Source organism: Hipposideros armiger, unplaced genomic scaffold (assembly GCF_001890085.2).
Source record: "Hipposideros armiger isolate ML-2016 unplaced genomic scaffold, ASM189008v1 scaffold_9, whole genome shotgun sequence".
Classification (NCBI taxonomy): domain Eukaryota; kingdom Metazoa; phylum Chordata; class Mammalia; order Chiroptera; family Hipposideridae; genus Hipposideros; species Hipposideros armiger.
This window is the reverse complement of record NW_017731359.1, coordinates 3,839,296-3,863,670: the sequence shown is the minus strand read 5'-3', so window position 1 is coordinate 3,863,670 and position 24,375 is coordinate 3,839,296. Positions and strand designations below refer to the sequence as shown.

The 24,375-nt window shown below is 37.2% G+C and overlaps 1 protein-coding gene across 1 annotated transcript in view; it reads left to right on the top strand.

Annotated features, from left to right (window-relative positions):
* Positions 1 to 24,375, top strand: part of SNTB2 (syntrophin beta 2) — a 90,223-nt gene that overhangs the window by 27,995 nt on the left and 37,853 nt on the right. The window contains exons 2-4 of the mRNA XM_019653750.1: positions 9,702 to 9,706; positions 9,863 to 10,089; positions 15,832 to 16,045. Of these exons, the coding sequence (XP_019509295.1) occupies positions 9,702 to 9,706; positions 9,863 to 10,089; positions 15,832 to 16,045 (446 nt within the window). The remainder of the gene's footprint in view (positions 1 to 9,701; positions 9,707 to 9,862; positions 10,090 to 15,831; positions 16,046 to 24,375) is intronic.

The window sequence follows — 24,375 nt, the reverse complement described above, 5'->3', positions numbered from 1 at the left end:
TACTTTGTGAACTTTATATCATTAACCCTCACAGTAGTTCTTTGGTGTGTATTGGTTAGACTCAGAAAGGGACAGGGGTCCTTCTTCTAAATTCCCACCATATGTAATCCATTTTGTTATATGATAATGTGGCCTTGGAAGGAGGTCTTATTCACTATGTACACTAATGCATGTAACAAACACTAAGCACCTGTTTTTTGCCATGTACCCTGCTAATTTTCACTAATAACTAGTGAAAATGATTGTCAAGTTCTGCATTAGGTAATAATAGTAATATCTCAAATTTATATAGCTTTTATACTTTCTAAAATCCCTTTCCATACTTTAATTCATTTACTCTTCTACTAAACCCCTAAGGATAGGTTTTATGGCTTTATGATTTTACATTATAAACAAACTGAAATCCAAACAAGTGAAATTAAGCCACTTATATGGAAGTAAGTTCTAAGGAGATGGACACGTGGAAGCACAGTCTTTTCCAAAAAGTAATAACTTTCTTTGAAAAAAAACAGTATTCATATTTCATGCTTTTTGTTTAGTTTTAGATTGGCTGGGGCTCCTGTACTGCTTGCTCTTCCAGCCACCCTCCCCCACGCCATTGTTACCGGGCCCATGAAAGGGAGGGGACACAGTAACTGTGACTGTTCAGCTTTTCTTTTGTGACTGTTCACCATTTGCTTTCAGAGCTGGAAATGGGAAGATGCTGGTCAAAGAGCACACACTCTAGTGGGTTAAATACTGATCCCTGATTTTCTTTTTAAAATCTTATGTCTGATATAGAAAAAGTGAATTACCACAGGGTGAAGGGACTGACCTCTGAGTTTCTAAAATATGGTAATGGTAAAAAAATATAACCAAGATGGTTAACACCCGTGTTTTGCCCTTTTTGCTTTCTTCCCGTTTTTGAAACATTAATTGAAATGCTCACTTGCTCTGGTACGTGGTGAGATTATCAGGTTAATCTTAGATAAGACCTGAGGACTCCATTTTTTAGTTACAAAGACCCAGTGAGCAAGTTTGAGTGCTGACTCTTTGTACTGGCTGCTGAGTGTTTTATGATTTTATGCTATCTAAAAAAACTAAATTTAAAGTTGAAGGTGGATTCAGGAAAAGATGATAAGGGTTTTTAGCCATGGCTTTGCCCCAGACTAACTGTGACTTAGAAGAAGTTTTCTAATTTCTCTGAGCCTCATTTTTCTTCGAATTTCAGTTTAACATTTTAAAAAATGAGCAGGTTGGACTAAATTATCACTAAGATCTCCTCTAGCTCTAAAATTCTCTATGTTGTCTATTTTTAGATTAGTATTTGTACTCAGGACATTCTAGATGTGTGTGTAGGGGACCGAACACAATGCACTTGAAATTAATAGCTATTTTATTAACCTCTAAATATTGTCATTTATTTAGGTTATCTTGAGTGTAGCTTTATAGTTAATGTTTACTTACTACACTGGTGAATCTTTCTCCTTTCCTAGAATAATCTCCAGGAGAGAGAGGAGGATTTAGCATGCATGAAGATAAATATAAGCTCAAGATAAGCACTCTTAGTGAATAGGAAGCTAATATTAACACAGATTGGTTGTCAATTTCAAGGGCAAACTTTCACATATCCAATGCTATTCTATAATATTACTTTAATGTTATTTAAAAAAATATTTGTCATGGAATTTTGGAATTAAATATAGGCATCTCTAGAATGGCTTTGGTTTTGTCATTATTCTAACCTCAAATTCACTCAGGCTCGCTAAGAATGAAGAAAAAGTGGGTGGAGGAAATGGGAAGATCCTGGTCAAAGAGTACAAACTTCCAGTTATAAGATGAATACGTTCTGGGGATCTAATATTCAGCATGGTGACTATAGTTAAGAATACTGTATGGCATACTTGAAAGTTGCTAAGAGAGTAGATCTTAAATGTTCTCACCATAGACGAAAAAATTATAATTATATGAGGTGATGGATATGTTAACTAACCTTATTGTGGTAATCAATTTTGAATCATTTGCATCATTTTGTAGAATGTCTACCAATTTGGATTTGTCTCTTGTTTTATCACGAAGAGACTGAGCTTATTTATTCCTAGCAAGAATTCAACAGAAGTGATATATTATATCCGCAGTGTATGTGGGAGGGCAGGGGACATGACGTCAGTATGTCTTAATACTGGTGAGGTAAACCTTGATTACTGTCGGATTTCACTACATAAAGTTACTATTTTTCCCTTTGTAATTAATAAATATCTTCAAGGAGACTTGTTGAGACTGCAAATATCCTGTCACTCTTTAAACTTCTCACTAATTTTAGCATTCATCAGTGGGTCTTGCCTACAACAATTATTACAGTAGTGTTTTAATGATTATTTTCTATTTCTCACATTCCTTTGACATTTATTAATTGGAATTCTTCTATAGAAGCTGCCCCTTCTCCCTCATTTATTTGTTTAATTATTTATGTCAGTATGAACTCATGGATATTCACTTTCTTTTATAGGTTGTAGTCCCATACCACTATTATTATTTTGATGCTCAAATTGTTCCAGCTTTTGTTTTCATTACCTTTTAATTTTAAAAATTAGTAAAACAAATTATCAGTGAACACAGTTACTTGATATGGGCTGAGCAATGAATTGCATGACAGCTTAACGTTCAGCAGTTGACCTCTACGAACTCTGACAATTCTCAGTCTACTTTTACTGAACTCCTTAGTCATGTGTTATATAAAAATCAGGAGGGAAAGAACATGAATACATCTTTGTCTTTTCTCCTCTTCCTGAACCCAGCTAATTCTGCCAACTTGGTCAGAAAATCCCTAATGACAACAAAAGCCTGACAGTTACTAAGGGCAGTTCTCTTGTACAATAAAAAAAAAATTACAAAATGTTTAAAGATACGGGAACTTGGATGGCATTCCGGCTCCCCAGTGGTGACTCAGTGACTGCATGTTCAGGATGGAGTGCTTGCTGACCCCTGGAGCACAGCTATTGTGCTTGGTTAATATTATGTTTCCGTCTTTATTTTATCACTTGGGGTGCTGATCCAAAACAAACCATCCGGTGTATCCAGCTAGTCCAGGACATACCCACTTAGCAACAGAAATGTGGACAAGGATTTCCTTGTGCTTACACTGCTAGAGTTTTGGGTGTTTTATTTGTTTTGTTTTTTGTCTAGTGAAAAACATTACTTTTTAGTATGTTAAGTATTTTTCAGTTATTTCATTTGTTTGCTGTTGCTATGTCCAATTAAGTGTAACATTTTCTTTATACTTATAGCATTTATCATGTGTTACCTTTTATAATTGCTACTTTATGAATGGTCTTTTTTGAGGGACGCATATCTTCCTTTTCCTTCTCAAGTAAGCAACTGGAGAACAAAGTCTGTATATCAAATATTTTAAATATCCCACATGCTTTGCACATAGGAGAGAGTTCTTTGTTGTTGAAAAGGGGGAAACATTATGGTTTCTAAGAGTAAAAATACTATTTCCTATCACTTATATTAGGAATAGATAAAAACCTAGACATTGAATTTGTGAGGCAAGGGTTTTCTTTGCTTATAGAAGAATGTTCTAATCTATTATTGACTTCTTGCAATAAAGTTAAATTTTTATGTCACTGCAAGGGCAAACTGCTCATCCTTAAGCAGTGTGTTTAAGTTGATAATAGTTGTTGAAGGAGAATTTTGTTGTAATAGCAGATTTGTTCTGATAGCCCATTTAGCTGAAGAGAACCTCAACAAAGATCATAATATAGAATTTATTTGATAAGCTTCAGTATATGGAGAGAATGACCATGTCCCACATAGTCAGAATGCACATACTAGTGTTGAACAAGGACCCTTTATCCAAATATTTGCAAAAATTCTTAATCTAGAGCTATAAGCAACATTTTAAAACTGGATTTTATTACCCGTGCCATAAATATTTCTCACGATTTCACCAGGACAGGGAAATTAAGACTGTAAAAATATATCTGTATTTGTGACAGAATGTTTCATAATTCATTTAACCAATATTAGCAGTGCGTCTTTTGTGTATTAGTGGTCTCTGCTGTGAACACTTTATCAATGTACTGCCAATTTTGACCAATGTATAAAATTCATTTGTGCTACAACAGAGAATGCATATTATTATAGTGTTGTCATGTGGAGTGGGGTACGACTTGCTCTAAAAGGTTAGAAGCAAGTATAACGTCAAGCCAGAATCACAGAAAGATTGTGTGTGTGCTTGAAAAATATATGAATTTTACCTCATGCATGTGCAAGAGATTGTATTCAGAGCCTTAATGGCTCCGCACAAACTGCAACGCAGTTCTGAAGAGTTACTAAAAGAAAAAAGTGAAAGAACCTTGAATAAATACTATAGAAGAGATGTATTGCAGTTTTCGTTGACTTTTATGGTGTCTTAAGTTTTAATTCCTTCAACGTACCTTGGTCAAGTGGAAAATACTGCAAAACAGAAACTGTGACATGACAAGTGCCATGATGGTGATACATGGAGTGTTACAGGAATATAAATGAGGAAGCCTATGTGCTGTCAAAATTGGTCCTTTTCTGACAGGGAAGATAAAGAATGATTAGCGTGCTGTCTTTGTGGAGATATTTTAGCTACCATCTCCAGACAGTCCTCAATGGTACATAATAATCCCGTCCTGTAGATCATTTCTATTCAATGCCTACTATTTTCCAGGCTCCCTTAAACAATTTACTTTGATTAGTCTTATTTAATCTTCTCAGTTGCTCAGTGAAGGTGGTATTAGGGTTAGTATTAGAGTTTTATGTATTAGCAATTGAGATTGAAAAGTGAAATTATTGATATTAGGGTTAGTATTAGAGTTTTATGGATTAGAAACTGAGATTGAAAAGTGACATTATTTGTCTGAATCACAAAGTTGATCATTGACAGAACTGAAATTCAAATCTAGTCTGTTCAATTTCAAATATTAGACTTTGTCCACTATAGTATACTCCTTGCAAAGTATATTGTATTAATTGCGCACATGCACACATACACACACATTTTCAGTACCTACAACACTCAAGCACAGGTCTAGGCATCTTTCGTATATCATCTCATTTAATCTTCACAACAGCCCTTTGAGGGTGGTGTATTATGTTTTAAAAATGAGGAGACGGAGGCTCAGAGAGGTAAATTATGGTTTCAAACCTCCCCAAAAGGTAAATGGTATCAAGGCTTGAATAGATTCATTTAACAAAGTTTGTTGCTCACATTTATACTTTAATGATTTTACAAAAATTATCCAAAGGGCATTAATTATAGGTTAATGCAAATGCATCGTAGGATGTGAGATATAGAGCTAAGACAATTCCATACTGATACCCCATTGTTCTTTCAGCATTTATTGAATAGTGACTTGCTCCCATTGTTGTATTGTTTCTGCTATTGAATCTATTTCTGAAATTACTTTTCTAATCCATTTTTCTTTATTATTTGATGGCATGTATTTAAAAGTTCATTTTAATATTATTTACTATAGAACATATGGTTATTATAAAAAAGTTCAGACATTGTAGAAATAGTTAACTTCAAAAATAGTAGTTCCTGTAATTACAATGTAGATATCACCATTATTAGCAATTGGCATATTTCCTTGAGCTCTTTTTGAATTTACTAATCTATACATAATTTTTAAAATACAAAACTGAGAACTTGCTTTTATCACTTAGCTACTCTGATACCCTTAGTTTTACCCTTAGGGTTTTCTTTTTTTTTTTTAGAAAGAAGATTTTCTTTTTTTAATAGAAAGAAGATTTATTAAAGTAAGAGGAGGATCGGCTGGGCAGAGTCTGCTGGAAACTACTGCTTTACCCTTAGTTTTATCGTGTATGAGTCATTTTACTATGCTTTAAAAAAATCCAATAGGGTTCTTTAAAAAAAAACACAACTAGCTTCTACTTTAATATTTCAGCAGAGACTAAGAAGCAATATAAATTATTCCTAACCAGCCTGTTTCTTCTTGTGCAAATTGTCTTTCTCATTGCCTCTGCTTTAGTGAAAATGAAATTAAAGTCTTATCTTTCTATTTTTTCTAATACTATATGTAGTCAAGACTTTCCTACTGTTGTTGTTCTCTGTATTTTTTTTTTTTTTAAGATTTTATTGGGGAATAGGTGAAGGGAACAGACAAGTTGCTTTCCTTTTGTTCTTCAGTCTAGTTGTGGAGGATGTCGCTTCACTGGCCATGTTGGTATTATCATTGCGCTCTTCCTGGCTGAGGCAGATTGCTCCCCAGCCATTGGACCGCCGCTCACGGTAGCTCCACTGCAGCCTACGCCAACACCGGCGACTCACGGCAGCCCCGCTCCAGGTCAAGCTGTTGTTCACCATCTTAGCTGTAGAGGGCGCAGCGTCACTGGCCCTCATGTGGGAACCGAACCGGGGCCCTGCTGCTCAGAGCTGGCGTCCCAAGTCAACCAACGCGCCATTCAGCCGGCCCCTGCTTTGTATGTTTTGAAGTAGGCAGAGGGATCACTGTTTCACATAAAGCAATACTTCTTTTAGGGGAGGAAGAAGTACTAAGATTGGAATTGAGTTATAAAAACAGATATGGCATAGAAAATAAACGTAAATCTCAACACCAAAAGGGAAAGAAAAATATGTAATTTGAAGTAATTTTTCAGTTGCATTGTCTCCCAATTTGGGGATTAGTTATATGAAGGCTTAAAACACACACATACTTAATGTATGGCAGTTTCCACAGGGAAATTTGCTAGTAGTTGCCTTCCTTACAAAAATACTTAAAAACCCAAACTTAAAATGCTTAAAACTTTTTAAATAAAAAGTTGAAAATCTTGCATATTCTTTTGCAATTTGAGGAAACATTCCAAAGAGAATACTTTTAAAATTCATTTTTAAATTATTTACTTTATTTTTTTTATTTAAAGATTTTTATTGGGGAATTGGGGGATGGGAACAGTGCTGGGGAATTGGGAGAAGGAGAACAGGCAAGTTGCTGTCCTTTTGTTCTTCAGTCTAGTTGTGGAGGATGTTGCTTCACTGGCCCAAGTTGGCACCATCATTGTGCTCTTACTGGGTGAGGCAGATCAGTTGCTGGCTTCTGGATGGCTGCTCACAGCGGCTGCTGGGCGCTCAGGCTGGCTGCTGGCTACACACGGTAGCCCATGGCAACCCACTGCAGCAGTGGCTGCAGCCTATGCCATCGCCGGCGACTCACGGCAGCCCAGCTCCAGGTTGAGCTGTTCAGCATCTTAGCTGTAGAGGGCAGTGTCACTGGCCCTCATATGTGGGATCCGAACCGAGGCCCTCTGGCTTCCCAAGCCAGTTCTTAACCCTCGCGCTACTAGGCCGGCCCTAAATTATTTACTTTATAAATGACCCACAACCAGTTTTACCATGTAAGGTTAGTAGTTAAAGAAGACTATCAAAGAGAAATTATAGAGTAAAAAGTCCCAAGACCCAAATTATTTCAATCTAGCTTGTTTTGTGTTTGTGTGTGTGTGTGTGTATATATATATATATATATATATATATATATATATATATATATATATATATATATAAGCATGAAAGCTAATACTTTCTTATAAAAGTAATAGATATGTGTTAGAATTTGATTGAGGCCTAAAACATATCTTTTTTTTGCCAGTTTACATAAATTTATTATAAAAGGCCATAATTTAAAAATCCTAAAATTTTAATTGCTGGGGACAAATTTCAGAGCTCCCTAATCCCTGGTTTATTTGGATCTGTTTCACTGTAGTTCAGAGGTTTAAAAGGAAACTTGAGTTCTCCTTGTCATCCCAATAATAATTTGAGATCCTTATAAAGAATATGTCTCCTATTTTATTGACTTGGACAGACCTTGAATTGAAATGGAGAAAGAATGATGGATAATGAAATGAACTGAAAATCCCAGGACCAACATAAATACAACTGTTTTTTTTTTAAACCAGAAAATGCTGAAATTAACATCTTATAAACACATGTCCTGCTTCTGAGGACGTGCTTGGTTTCCTTGCTAGGGATTTTTTCCCCCTATTAATGACTAACAAGAAGAAAGAAGCCAACTTTACAGAGTTAAATGATAAGGCAATAATGGCAAATTAACTATAACTCTGGAAATGCTGATACAGCAAATCCAAAGAATTATAACTCAAATTTGTGTAGACCTGAGGTGCTGGCGATCATCCTGTGACTCCTCACTGTTACAGCCTTACAAATTACTCCTCTCATGTCTTCAGACAAAAACAACAACAGTATAAAGAGACAAGGATTTCCTGCTTCTAGAGAGAAAATAATAACATCCTGCATTTGTTGAGGCAGGAGATCAAGACTGGGTGAGCATATATACATTTCTCACCCATTAAAACATTGACGATTGTTTTACATAAGATTACTTGATGTTGGCAGGTGTACTGACACAGACATGCTCTTACAACTGCTGGTGGAAACTGTAAAATGGTACAGTCCTTTTGGGGAGCAATTTGCAATATTATCCTGAACCTTAAATATTCTTTTGACCCAGTAATTTCTCTTCTGAAAATTATGTTCATTATAGTCTTATTTAAAGTAAGTGCCCCGTAATTACGGAAGCCTAAATAAATTATGGTAAACACAATGGAATGCTCTCTAGCAATTTTTAAATTATGCTAATGAGGAGTTTGTATGTTACTGTGTTAAGTAAAAGTCTAAAACGTCTGGAAGGAAATGTGGTCGCATAAGAAATTTTTATATTTATCTTTGTTTTCTTTTCAGTATTTTCCAGTTTAATTATCTGAGGGAAAAGGCGGAGGCCAACAGGAGGTAAAATGGGGTTGCCAGGGGCTGGGAGAGAAGAGAGTGGCAAGTTATTGTTTAATGGGTACAGAATTTCAGTTTGGGAAGTTGGAAAAGTTCTTGAGATGGATGGTGGTGATGGTAGTAAATATGCTTAATACCACTGAACGGTACACATAAAAAATGGTTAAAATGGTAAATTTTATGTATATTTTACCACAGTTACTATAACAACAACAACAACAAAATGCCATTATAATGGTTTGGATGATCCAGAAGCACGTTGGCAGTGGGAATTGAGGGGGGTAGGTAGATTAGAGAAAAAATTCAGGTGGGAAGGTATGGTTTGGCACTTAGGGGCCAGGAAAGGGAGGAGGCTGCAGAGGTTTGAGAAGTAGTTCCCAAAGCTTCAATGGGCAGGAGAATCAAGCACCTGGAGGAAGTTGTATTAAAATACAGATTATTGGACTAGGTGGCTGCTAGAAAAATGCTAACTAATATTAATAGCTAAAACAATGCACACAGGAGGATATTCAAGATAATGAAGATTAATTTATTTTGGGGTATGTTCAGTTTGAAGGATGAGGACAGCAGTCAGGTAGAAGGAATTTAGGGCCAACAAAAGATATTTATTGGCTCTGGACATCTAGCATTGAAAGTTGCTCGGGATTAGAGGATAAAGTGAGAAGAAAGTGCTAAAGTAAGGGCCTTGGGAAACAACTACATTGTAGGAATAGGAGGAGAAACAAGGCATTAGAAAATAAATGGTGACCACAAAGGAGGGATAAAAAACAGTTGATAGAGTTGCATTAAGGATTGAGAAAGGGCCTTTGAATTGAGTAAGAAAACATTAGTGGCTCTTTAGAATTCAGTTTTATTCAGAAGAGTTAAGGGGCAACAGGAGAAAATAGAAATAGCAGTAATATGCATAAACTTCTTTTTTTTTTTCAAGGAGCAGTAAGGAAAGAAGGAACCAAGTCAGGGTTAGTAAGATCAGGGCAAGGTATTTTCAGTTTGGATAAACTTGGTGCTATTTTAGGCCAGTGTCTCTGGAGGGAGTACTTGTCTCTTGCGGGTCTCCTGTCTCTTTTGCTGTTTCTTGTCTTCCCCCAGCCGTTTAGTGGTGGAATGTCCTCTTCCTCCTCTATACTCAATGCCCTTGGTGATGGTGCTGGAAGTCTTCTCTTTGGCCCTCGAGGTCCACTCCTTCTCCACCTGCTTCTGTCCCAGGAGGCTGACCTGCGTGGACTGCATCACCAAGCTTACTCGCCCTTTGGCTTTTATTGAGTTTGGCCCATGTGGAGCTCCCAACAGGATGCTGGAGGAAAAGAGGGAGGAGAGTGAGGTTGGAGTGGAGTGTTATCCCTTTGGCTCCCAATCTGCAGGGTCACCAGTCTGGCAGAATTGACTGAAAGGCACTGCTCCTCTCAGGTCTGCCCTCTATAGGGCTCTCTACTGCTGGGTCTGGTAACCACTTCCTCTACCAGTCCCTTCAGACCTACATATGGAAACAGGGTATCACACTCTATTTTCCTTTGTGGTTTCCCTGAACTCTTGCACACACCTTTATAAACTCTCACTTTATTAACCCCGTGCCATCCATTTCCTGCTGGGACTCGGACTGATGCAGTGATCTTATTGAGTCTAATGGCTTTACATATTAACCACACGCTCCAGACCCATCTCCTAAACGACAGACTCATATATGTGGCTGCTGCTAGATTTGGTTGTCTAATATTGTCTTAATTTACTGATCTTTCCTCCTAAACCTATTGATGGCAACTCTGTCCTTCCAGTTGTTTAGGACAAAAATCCCAAAATCACCCTCAATTCTCTTTTTCTCACCCCTTCTTATCCAGTCTGTCAGGGTATCTGAGTAGGTCTTCCTTTAGTAAAGAATCTGACCACTTCTCACCACCTCTGCTCGTCACCTGGTCCAGCTACCACAATCTCTCAATAACCTCCTAATTGGTCTTCCCGCTTCTGCCCTTGCCCTCTTTCAACATAGTAGTGAGAATGATTAAAATACAAGTTAGATCTTGTCACACTTCTGCTTAAAGCCTCCCAGTGGCTTCCGTTTCAGAATAAAAGCCGAAGGGGTTCCCTCTGTGATCCCATTTTCTACTTTTTATCCCCTCCATTGCCTTGCGCTAGCCACACTGGCTTTCCTTACTGCTTTAGCACTGTTCTCTCAGTCTGGAATGCTTCTCCCAGATATCTGCATGACTAAATCCCCCACCTCCTTTAAGTCTTCATTCGAAAGTCCTCTTAATGAGGCTTACCCTAACCACCTTATTTAGCATTGCAAATTAAGTCAACCCCCACCCCCACCCCCAGCACTCCTGATCCATCTTCCCTTACTGTTTTTCCTTTTCCATAACACTTAACATCTTCTAACATACTATCTAATTTACTTTTTTTTAAATTTTGCAGTAAAATTGGCTCTCCCCCCCTTTATGGTATCCAGTTCTGTGAATTTTAACACATGTATAAATTCTTGTGTCCCATCGCCACAGCCAGAATACAGGATAGTTCCATGCTCCAAAAATATAATCACACCTTCCCTATCCCTAACCCCTGGCAACCACTGATCTGTTCATCATATAGTTTGTCTTTTCAATAATGGGATAATACAGTGTGTAACCTTTTGACACTGGCTTCCTTTATTCAGCATAATGCCTTTGAGATTTATCCAAGTTGCTGAGTTTATCAATAGTTCATTCCTTTTTATTGCCGAGTAGTATTCTGTGGCTATAGCGCTGTTTATCCATTCACTCATTGAAGGAAATTTGGGTTGTTTCCAGTTTGGCACTTATGAATAGAACTGCTAAAACATTCATGTACAGGCTTTTATGCGTATTTATGTGTTTTTGTTTCTCTAGAACATAATTTACTTATTACATTCACCTCTTTTTTTAATTTTTTGCATGTTTTGTTCACGGACGGATTATTATATGCTTCTAAAGCAGTTCCTAGAACATACCAGGAGCTCAATAAATTCGTGAATATGCAGTGATACTTTAAAATGGAAACCAGAGTTAACTGTAAACACATTCAGGGTCTATTCAAGCCCCAAGTGGCAGGAGACTGAGTAAAGGTACCTGCCACCTGCTAGTTGAGAATGTAAAAAGGCTTTTTACTTAAAGCCATTTCTTCCTAATGTTTTTGGTGGCCATCTATCAGATTTGGAGGAGGAGCTTGGGATGAGGTTGAGGAGAAACCTCTTGGGAGAATTCTTTAACAGTGATGTCAACATAACTCATTTGTGAGCAAAATGAAAAGCCAGCTCTTCCTCCCAGAGGAGAACCCAGAACAAGCTTGCTTACAAAGCCAGGGAAATAATGGCACCATTCTCCCTGCATTGTCTGACCCATTTAGTTTCACTTAAACTCATAAAAGGTCACCAGATGGGGTAAGAAAAAGATCAACTTCAGAGATTAAGAGGAAACTAATGATTGTATGAGAGGTTGATGTTTATAAGGGAAGGTGATTGATCTACTGGAATACGTGTGTTAAACAGTCATAGGCTATGTCCGCACTATGAAGTATCTTTTTGGATAAGCTTTCAAGTGACATTCAGTTTAAAATCAAATGCTGCCTAATGCCCCAAACTAGCACAGCAGTGTACCTCATTAAAATACCCGGACCCCTTGTAACCCTATTTTTTTGAGTATGGAATTCAGTAAGAATCTGTTGGATCTTGGATCCCATCCAGTGCATTATAGCTTTTGAACATTGGACAAGATTTCACTTTAAGGTGGTTCCATGTTTAAAGTTTGAACAAAGTTTAGAATAAGTTTTCTTCGTTTTAAAAATAAGTTTCTATTGGTATAAATGTTACAGACTCAGAAAAATTTCAAACATATAGAACTATCAAGAAAAAAAGGCAATCCTACACCTATATATAAGCACTATTGATATTTTGATGACAATCCTTCCAGACATCTTTCCAGGTGGGGGTATAGTACCTGTATATGTTTTTGTCACTCTAAAGAGAAGGGACTATAGTGAAGTTTGTAGGGTGGGAGGAGCCCCTGTTATTTTCAATAAGAGTTATCAGTACATAGAAGTAAGAAAATTAACTTTAGCACCTAAACACCTAAAACACTGCAAACATCAGTGTTTTAACTAAACATTTTGAGGATGATCTTTATCAGGAAAAGTGAAATAATTCTGAAATATTCTGTGGGTTCTGAGTTGACCCGAATGCCATGTGGTGGTATAGAGGTTCTGCTTATCCCTCCAAGTATCCAAGTTAAAGCACTTTGGGAACAGGGGAGGTCTTAGTATAGGACTAAAACAATATCCTTAACTTGCCACCTTTCCCAACGCAGGTAAGTTAGAAATAGATGTCTAGTCACAGTTCTTCAGCCGTTATAGATGGCTGGTTAGATGGGGGTATGGGCATCATTATTGTCAACTCAAGTGAAACTCATTGCTCTTTTAATAAAGCCATGCAATAGGCTGTATATGTATATCTGTTTAAATATGTGTGAACTAGTTCAGTGATGCCACTGTGTGATTGAATGAACTTCTGGGTAGAACATGAAGGGTCCATTTCTAACCACTATAATATTCATGATTAGTCATTTAGAATGTCTTTAATTTCACCCAGTTGGTAGCCCAATTGTTGGTATACTGCCTTAAATAGTTCAGAAAGCAAGTCTGTGCCATTGGCATTGACTGGAAACTGTAGGAATTTCTACCAAAGTTCTTGTGACCTAATCCTCTTTTGAAAGTACAAAGCTAAAGCATGTATTAAAATGCCTGAGTCAGTGCTCAAGGGATGTACTGGCTGCAACTGCAGTGCTGCTTATTTTTCTAGGATGAAAAAAACTCCTTGGTGACCTGAGGCAGCTAGCTTTAACTCTCTTGACCTAGAAATACATGTATTATAACTATGCATAGAAAGAACACACACAAACAAGATCTAAATGCTGGCATAAGCCTTCTTTGTTTTTTAGAATTATGCTTAATTTCAGCAGATCTTGTTTAGTAACTTATAAGAAAATAATTTCACCTCTTCTGTTGATTGCTGCTTAAAAATTTTAACTTCTCCAACATTTTAATTTAGGGAAAGAAAAGAAAGCCACCTATTTATTGAATGTTCAGTATGTGCCTGGGAGTTTTACTTGTTTAGTGTTAACTCTCATTTTATAGATAAGAACCTCAGACCAGGCAAGTGTGAGGTCACGTAGCTGTGTGGCAGCAAGCAGAGTTAGTATTTGAACCAGAACCAGGTCTGTATGATTCCAAAGGTCTCTCTATTCCCATATGCTGTAGAGTGAGCTGGAGAATGCTAGGCTTATAAAAGACTATTATCAATATTATTAAGAAAAAATAACACAAGGTTCAGAACATAAACATACTATACTGCCACTGGGTGAAATGTATAGATACATATATTCATGTGTGTGTCTGTTTTACATCTGCTTAGCATAGCTAGTATATCTCTGAAAGTTCATATGATGGTTGCCTCCAGGGATGGCAACTAGACTGCTAGACATCTAGTCTTTTTATTATAAAATCTTTTATACATTTTGAATTTTGTTTTATGTGTATATGTTACCTATTCAGAAAAGAAACTATTTGAAAGACGGTTGTTAGCTATATTTTTAGAAAGACCTGATTATTTCTGAGATTTAGTAATCTATTTGTTAGTAAAGTTTCATAGGCTTGTAAAGCTTCTAATGCTATAAAATGTTAATGCTAGCTATTATACTGAGAAACATTGATAATGATCATATTTTTCTAGTTTTTCAATTCCCATTATGCTACTCTAATGACCTACCATGCTGGAATTTGAGAGGGAGGTAGAATACTGATATAACATATATTGATATTAGCAGACCTAATGGTGACTGGTTCATCTACATTCAACTATTTATTTACATTTTAATGCTATTTAAGATTTTAATGATCTTTGGTTTATCTCGTTTTTGAAACAAGAACACCATGCCTCAAATTACAATAGTTGCCAGTCATGACTAAAGTAAAAGAAGTATTTTATATGAGTCCTAAAATTGAACTTAAAAAGAATAAAGCTTCCCATCTACTAAAAGCTATATTTTAATTTGGGGCTACCATTAATGGAAATACTTTATCTTGAATACACTCTATTTTTGTACTTGTTTTTAAAACTAACGATCTATTTACATAGCTGAATCCCTTACTAGACTGGTCATTCCTTGAGGACAAGGTCTGTGCCTCATTTGCTCTTGTATTCACGGTGGCTAGCCTGATGCTTGACACATGGTTAGTAGCCAAAAATGTGGATTGAGGTGAATCAAATTGGACTAGAGATACTTAGCTTAGTCTGTCCGTAGAAGACAGAGAGAGAGAGAGAGAGAGACGGAGAGAGAGAGAAAAAAATCTTAGTCTTCAGACATTTGAAGGTATTCTTATGTGGAAGAGATTAAGTTTATTCCATATGGCTTCAGCAGATGGCAAAGCAATGGGTGGAAGTTTCTAAATGTTGAGTTCAGATAAAGCTAGATGGCACTGTCTCAGGAGGTACTGAATCTATCACCAGGAGATTCATTCATGGCTGGTCAACTACCAAGTATCTAATTATTCATTTGTTTCTTCACTCATTTATTTAAACGTTTACTGAAAAGGCACTGTTCTAGATGTTGGATACCAAGATTGAATAAATCACAATCCCTGCCCTTGGGAGAGCTCAACAGCTAGCAGGGGAACCAAAGCTTTGGCAAAGGATAACAACCCAGGGTGCTAAGAGGTTGGTAAGGAGGCATAATGGTAATACCCTGGAGAGAGTAGACAGAAAAGATGCTGAGTAGGTGACTCTTGAGTAGAGTTGACGATGTAGACAAAGGGAGAATGGAGTCCTAAGCAGAAGGAACAATACATACTAAGGCTCAGAAGTTATAAAGTTTTTAGAATAGAGTAATGGTATTTTATTTGGATTATATGCCCTTAAAAGGACACTGCTCCTAAGATTCTATGTGCTTTAACTTAGTGTCTTTTTTACTTCATGCCAGATATTGCATGTATGTGTATATTTCAGTTGTCATTTTTTATAGGAAGTAGAAATACTAATCTCTTTTTATTTTTGTTCATAGTCAAGTTTATCCGAGAAGTAACACCATATATCAAGAAGCCATCATTAGTATCAGATCTGCCATGGGAAGGTGCAGCTCCCCAGTCACCAAGCTTTAGTGGCAGCGAGGACTCTGGTTCTCCAAAACACCAAAACAGCACCAAGGACAGGAAGGTCATCCCTCTCAAAATGTGCTTTGCTGCTAGAAACCTAAGCATGCCGGATCTGGAGAACAGGTGAGCTGTACCTAAGCAGAACATCAGACTTACAGCTTTGCAAACTTAAAGACATGTTGCAATATTACATAAGGTTATTCCTGTATCGCTCTCACTTGTATTTCCTCCTGTGTAAAATGAAAGGTAATGTGAGGATTCAATAAGAGAATGATTGTAAAATTGGCACGTAAGCTCTCAGTATATTATTATAGGTCCTGTTAGTGTCCTTGTGACCTTAAACAAGTCCCTTAATTTCTCTGTCTTCCTGTTTTCTCTGTTTGTAAAATGGACATAATACTGCCTGCTCAACTTTACTCTTCAGGATAAATAAGATAATATCACTTGGAGCTCTTTGATCCTTAAATTTATCTCCACTGTGAAAGGAAGTGTCATGATAGGCAACACAGCTACAAGATTTAAAGCCATGCAGAAAAACAGTTGATATAGGAACAGCAAAAATAAGTTTCATTAGGACATCTGTCACCAAGACACTTATCAAATTGCAGCTTTATATAACTGACCATGTTTCTATTTGAAAATCTTAATCTTCCACATAGTCTGTTGTAAAACTGAGCAAGAAATAAGCTTAGGTGTTCCCTAATCTGGGAAATACTGGTGAATCTGTTTTTAAACAGTAGATAGGCATGTGGTTTCTCATCATTTTTCATTTTTTTCCTAACATTTTATTATGAAAATCTTCAAACATAGCAAAGTCAAAAGAATTTTGTAGTCAACCCTCATTTTCCCCCACCCGTATTCTACCATTAACATTTTACTAGACTTGCTTTATCACAGATTGGCCCATCCACCCATCAGTTCGTCAGTTTTTCTGATGCATTTCAAAGTGAATTGTAGACATTAATATACTTCCCCTTCAATACTTAAGCATGCATATAAATAACTAGAGTTCCTTGTTGCATTGTAGTTTTTTTCTTTTGAGGTAATATTTACATAAAATAAAATGCACAAATCATAATTTTGACAAATGCATATGATTATATTACCCAAGCCTATCAAGATATAGAACATTATTATCGCCCTATATAGTTTTCTTTTGCCCCTTCTCAGTCAATTCCCTTTTTTACCTCCCAAAGCAACTATTATTCTGACTTTCTACCATTAGATTAGTTTAAACTATTCGAAACTTAACATAAATGTAATCATATCGTATGTATTCTTTTGTGATAGAATTCTCTTACTCCTTATAAGGTTTCTGAGATTCATCTATCTTGTTGTATGTATCAGTAGTTCTTTCTCTATTGCTAAGTAGTATTGTATGAATATATCACAGTTTCTTTATCCATTTTCCTATTGATAGACACGAGCTATTTTCAGTTTAGAGCTAATATTCAAGTTACTGTGAATATTTTTGTGCAACTGTTTTTGTGAGCATACATTTTCATTTCTGTCAGGTAAATTTTTAGTAGTGAAATTTCTGGGTCAAAGGGTAGGTGCATGTTTAGTTTTTTTAAAAAACTGCAAGACTTTTTCCCAAAGTGGTTGTATTATTTGACATTCCCATCAACAATGTATTTTGAATGAGTTTCCATGGCTCCGCATCCCCACCAATATAATGATGTCAGTCTTTTTTATATTAACTTTTCTGGTGGGCCTATAGGAATCTCTTTGTGATTCATCCTTCACCTTCTAAACCAAAAACTTACTTAACATGAGAGGGAAACACCCTTTTCTTCTGTTTTACCACATTGATTTAGTTTCTTTCTCTAGAGCTGAAAAAAAGTACTGACCATCAGAATAATGACTAAGTAAGGAGGAGGAAGAAGTTTATTCTCTCTCTCCACCTCGAGACCTCTAGATGCTTCTGATAGGTACAAGCAGTTCATTCTCAAAAGTGAAAGCTAAATAATGGCAAAGTCCAGGGAGTGAACATGAGCTCATTCCTTAGCAAACAGCATCGTGGGCAGTGTGGTGTTTAGCAAGATCAAGGTGTTCCTAACCACAGCTTTTCAGAAATGTCAGTCTATTTGCTTTGAGCTCATTCACGATGTCTTAGTCATCTTCACATTGGCTATTTCCCATGTAAAAGGTAAATTTTAGCTTTGTGACATATAAAACAATATGATTACTACTAAATTGAACACATAAGTTATGTCAAAGACTTTACTTAACAGAAGAAGTATAACTCCTAGGCTTCTGTGTACCTAAACATTGATTTGATTCATATGATCAAAATGTAATTGCATCTCTCAGGAAATCAATGGTTTGACTAGAAGCCAAAACTCTTCACACTGTAGCTGTTTCCCTCTCTCTCCTGTGGACCTAAACAATTGCTGACTGACTGCCTCCAGATTTTTATTAGAAGAATTTTTATAGGAATTTTTCTTTTAAAGCTGCAGTAGGCTTTAGGAAAGACTGTCCCCTTTATCAGCTCTAGGGGCTCGGTTGCTTCTTCAAAGGCAGGTTCTCCTGGATCCTAGAATCACCAGGATTTCTTTTCTGTTTCTTCTAATATAATTTGCTAAGAATCACTGCAGAATTTCTCTTTTCATGAAAAATTAATGATCCTGGCCTGGAATTTACGGCCTGTTTCCATCTTTTTCCAGCCTAGTGGTCCCAATATCTTCTCATTTTAGTTTTGTTTTATAACAGACATTTTCCATTCTTTCAGTTATTAACAACTAGGCTCTCTGACATCAGGATTTTCAGAGTTTAGATTGTGTAAAAGGAAATGTGTCTGAGAGACTGTCCCAGGAACTGTATGAGGTGCAAAGGCTTTTTCAGAAGGTGGACGTTTTGTGCCCAGAGAAGGATGAGCTGATTTCTATCTTTATTGCTAAGGAGGTCAGGAGGAGGAGTGAAAGAAATTTCTTGTCATGGTTTTGCGACTGAACTTTTGCTATATGTTTAAAGGATGTTAAACTGGTTATAATGCCAAAGCAACCAGGTGGAAATAAATAGCCACTTAGAAAACAGCCTGATAGAGGTTCTGAATCAAGGACATCACTGACTTCCACCCAATTAGTTGGGATGAGGGTGGGTTTGAATTTTTGCTAGTTTGAGAGTAGGATAGTCACTGGCCTCTGGGCGTGGGGAATGCTGAAACAGACTTTCAGCCAACCCCTTTATTTTTGCTGCACCCTTTCCTCCCTCCAGTGGCAACGGATGCCTCCAGTTCTCTAGCTTCTTTGGGATTCTGCAACATAGATTGGCTGGGCTTTGACTCTTCCCCCTTTTCTTAGGTCTAATAAGTCATTTAACTCTTCTGTCTGCTTGCTAGTTTGTAAAATTTTGTTGTAGTCACTCCTTTCCTATTCTCCCTGAGTGTTTAGGATTAGGCTTTTAAAAAATCCCCTTTAAAGTTTGCTGATGACTTCTCAGATACAACACTAAAAATCATAATACATAAAAAAAAAATGAGTTGAACTTTCTTAAAAACTTCTGCTCTGTAAAAGACATGAGGGTTCTCCAGAGAAACAGAACCAATAGGAAAAGTGGATGGATGGATGGATGGATGGATGGATGGATGGATGGATGGATGGGTAAGTAGGCTGATAGATAGATAGATAGATAGATAGATAGATAGATAGATAGATAGATAGATAAAGTAGGTAGATAGGTAGGTATGTAGGTAGGTAGATAGATTTATTAATTAATTATAGGGATTGGCTCATGTGATTATGGAGTCCGAGAAGTCCCATGATCTGCTGTCTGCAAGCTGAAGAACCAGGAAAGCCAGTGGTATAATTCAGTCCAAGTTCAAAGGCCCAAGGACCAGGAGTGCCATTGTGCAGAGACAGGAGAAGATGGATGTTCCAACTCAAGCAGAGAGCAAACTTGCCCTTCCTCTGCCTTTTTGTTCTATTCCAGCCCTCAGTGGATTGGATGGTGCCCGCCAAAGTTGGTGAGGGCCATCTTCTTTACTCAGTCTACTGGTTCAAATGTTAATCTCTTCCATCTCTTCCGGAAACACCCTCACAGACACATCCAGAAATGATGTTTTACCAGCTATATGGGCATCCCTTAGCCCAGTCAAGTTGGCACATAAAATTAACCATCACACACTGTTAAGAGAATGAAAAGAAGCCACAGACTGGGAGAAAATCTTTGTAAAATATGTATCAGGTATAGGACTGGTATCCAAATATACCAAGAATTCTTAAAACTCAACAATAAAAAACCAACCCAACCCAATTAAAAAATGGGCAACAGACCTGAACAGACTCCTCACCAAAGGAAAATACAGGTAGCACACAAGCATATGAAAGGTACCCAATATCATATTTCATTAGAGAATTGCAAATTAAAACAATGAGACACCACTACACACTTATTAAAATGGCCAAAATCCAAAACACTGACAACACCAAATGCTGGTGAGGATGTAGAGCCACAGGAACTCTAATTCATTGCTGGTGGGAATGTCAAAGGGTACACCTACTTTGGAAGATAGTTGTCAGGTTCTTACAAAGCTAAACATGGTCTTACCATATGACCCAGTAATCATGCTCCTTGGTATTTACCAAAAGGAATTGAAAATTTGTGTCTATACAAAAATCTGAACACAAATGTTTATAGCAGCTTTATTCATAATTGTCAAAACTTGAAAGCAATCAAGAAGTTCTTTAATAGGTGAATGGATAAGCAAACCGTGGTGCATCCAGACAATGGAATATTATTCAGTGATTTAAAAAAAATGAGCTCTCAACTAGGAAAGACATGGAGAAACTTAAATGCATATTGTTAGTTGAAAAAAAAAAAACCAAAACGATCTGAAAAGGCTTGTTTACTGTATAATTCCATGGAAAGAGTGAAAAGATCAGTGGTTGCCGGAAGTTCAGGGCCAGGGGGTGAGTGATGGGGAAATCAGTGGATGGCACATGGGATTTTTAGAGCAGTGAAGCTATTATTCTGTATGATATCTTAGTGGTAGATATATATCATTATACATTATCAAAACTCAGAATATGCAACACAAAGAGTAAACCAGGGCTTTAGCTAATAATAATGTATCAATATTGACTCATTAGTTGTAACATACACACTAATGCAAGATGTTAACAATAGAGGATGTTGAGAGAAGGGGTATTTGGGAGCTCGCTGTACTTTTTGCTCCTCTTTGTTTGTTTTTTGTAAGCCTAATAATGATAAAAGAAAAAGCCCATTGATTTTTTTTTAAAAATTCCCTTCAACTTGTTTTTAGTAAGGACTAGAATAGATGTGTGTGCTAAATTGCCATCTTATACAGGAAGTTCTAGAAATACTTTTTTTTTTAATTGGGGAATTGGGGGAGGGGAACAGACAAGTTGCTGTCCTTCTGTTCTTCAGTCTAGTTGTGGAGGACGTCGCTTCCCTGGCCCATGTTGGTATTATTGTGTTCTTCCCGGCTGAGGCAGTCGCTCGCTGGCCGTTGAACGGCCGCTCACAGCAGCTCACGCAGGCTGCCAGCCACTCACGGTAGCTTACTGCAGCAGGTGCTGCGGCCTACCCCGTCACCGGCGACTCACGGCAGCCCAGCTCCAGGTCGAGCTGTTGTTCACCATCTTAGCTGTAGAGAGCGCAGGTCACTGCCCTCATGTGGGATCCAAACCGGGGCCCTGCTGCTCAGAGCTGGCATCCCAAGCCAACTCCTAACCAACACGCCACTCGGCCTACCCTACTTTTTCTTTTTAAGATTAGTATAAGTAACAAAGAAAATATAAAATAACTTGCTTTGGGTTTGTATTCATACATTATCTAACAGTCGAGCACTGCAGTTTATATACAACTATTTGTCATTAAGTAAATTTATTATAAAATAACTTTAGCTACTTACTTAAATGATTATATGAGCAGTTTCTACAAATAATACAATTGTTAATTAACTCATCAAAAGGATTATTACAGAGATGATTCTACCTTTAAGTGCAATATTTTATTGTTATGTAGTGTAATGTACTGTTTTAAATCTTCCCATAACAAATGTATAGCTATTTTTCTCATAGAGAATATAATCAATTTTTTAGCCAAATATTTAACAGACCATGACAGCTACAATTAATATAGTGAAAGTAACATCAAAAAGAATAAATATAAAATAACACAGAAGACTAAATAAAGGTCAGTACGAATATTAAGTTATTTGTCAGAGATCTCTTACCTTCCTCTTTCTATTTTTGCTGGGCTTTTAGGATGAGGAATTCTTCCTGCGTAGGAGTCTGTATCCTACTGGGGAGCTCTGTGTAGTCTCATCCTTTTTGTGTCCAACTAAATTTCCCCAGGCCATTTCTTTCTCTATAGTAATCCATCTTACATTTCACCATAGGGTTATTTTTTAATTCATTTATTTTAAAATTTTTATTGTACTATAGTACACATAATATAAAATTTACCATCTAACCATTTTAAAGTGTGCAGTTCACTAGTATTAAGTATATTCATATTATTGCAATCCCAATCTCCAGAACTTTTTCATCTTGCAAAACTAAAACTACCCATTAAACAATTCCCCATTCCCCCCTCATCCTAATGCCTGGCAACTACCATTCTACTTTTTCGTTTCTGTGAATTTAACTACTCTAGAGACCTCATATAAATGGAATCATACAATACTCCCATTTGTCTATTGCCCTGAAACTTTGAAGGCAGATATGGATAGACTGGTGGCTAGGCCTCCAGGGGGAGGGCAGGTGAGTGGGTGAGTAAATAGGTACGAGGTAGATGTGTTTATAAACTGACTCAAAGCATGACACCGGCTTAGGGAATGTGGCCCAGAGGCTTAGAGGCTTCCATTGCAGTCCTGCTGTGCCACTACCATCTTGGGAGTGCCTTTTTTAGAGAAGAACTTCATAGTAGTCATCACAGTTCTTTGTTCATTTTCTGCCTTCCCCGTTAGACTATTAGACCCATCTATTTTTTCACCAATGTATCTCCAATACCAGTGTCTGCTACAGTATCTGGTACACAGTAGGTATGCAATAAATGTGTGTTTAAGCAAGGATAGACTGACCAGAGTTCATATGAGAATGATTATTTGCCATATTAAATGTGGCAAATTAAAATATTTGGCAAAAGAGAGGGGCACAGGCATCAAGGCAGAAATGCAAGTGTGCATGTAAACTGCTTATCTTTGACGGGCAGTACAGGGCCTGATAACAGTGCTTCAAGACAGTCAAACTGTCTTTAGAAAGATGAAAGAATAAAGATACCTCTCCTTGGTTAGTGGCAATTTGTCAGTTTCTAGCCTGCCATGAAAAACACTCCTAAGAGCTTTTATTTTTCCATTTTGAAAGTTACATTCATAGCAGTGTATATATGTTAGTCATTTATTTATTTGACATTTTAAATACATCTTGACAAAAACTTTAGCCAAAACATAAAACAATACTCAAGAAATTGCTGTATAAAGAATTTGTTGGGCCGGCAGAGTGGCGCGTTGCTTAAGAGCTGGCTTGGGATGCCAGAGGGCTCCCTGTTCGGATCCCACATATGAGGGCCAGTGACACTGCCCTCCACAGCTAAGATGCTGAACAACAGCTCAACCTGTAGCTGGGTTTCCTTGAGTCGCCGGCGACGGCGTAGGCTGCAGCCCCTGTGGCAGTGGGTTGCCATGGGCTACCGTATGTAGCCAGCAGCCAGCGTGAGCGGCCATCCAGAAGCTGGCGACTGATCTGCCTCACCCGGAAAGAGTGCAATGATGGTGCCAACTAGGGCCAGTGAAGCAATGTCCTCCACAACTAGACTGAAGAACAAAAGGACAGCAACTTGTCTGTTCCCTTTCCCCCAGTTCCCCAGCGCTGTTCCCAGCCCCCCAAATCCCCAATAAAAATCTTAAAAGAAAAAAAAAAAAAGAATTTGTTCAATGTACTTTAAAAATTTTTTAGCTAACTCCTAAAGATTACTTTTAAAGTATAGATTGTTCTCAGTTGAGTATTAACAAATAATAGTCATAGAGTTGAAGGTCTCTTAACTGTTTTTCTACTATGATTCAGTGGAAGGTTTAATCACATGATGTTACCCAGACACTAAAACACAGTTCCAAATTTTTCATAAAGAATCATATTCTTCAGCTCTTTTCTCTTTTCTTTATTTCACACAGTGGAAATTTCAGGTCACTATTTGGCAGTAGGTTTTATTTAGCAGTAGTACCTAATATCAGAATTTTCAAAATATTTTTTTTTAAATATCAATTTCTTCTTTATAATCTGCCTATTAGATTCAGCAAGCGTGCTTTCCATTTCTTTGACATGGAAATTAAGGCAGAACGAAGTGTTCTGTTATAGACTATACAATAGGTCCCCTCATCTTAGGTCATTACATTAACATGTTGAAACAAGAGACCCAGCAGTTAGTCTTTCCAATGATTATCTTTCCATATGTGGTTTTCTCTGGAATTGGACCCTTAAGAATTAAGA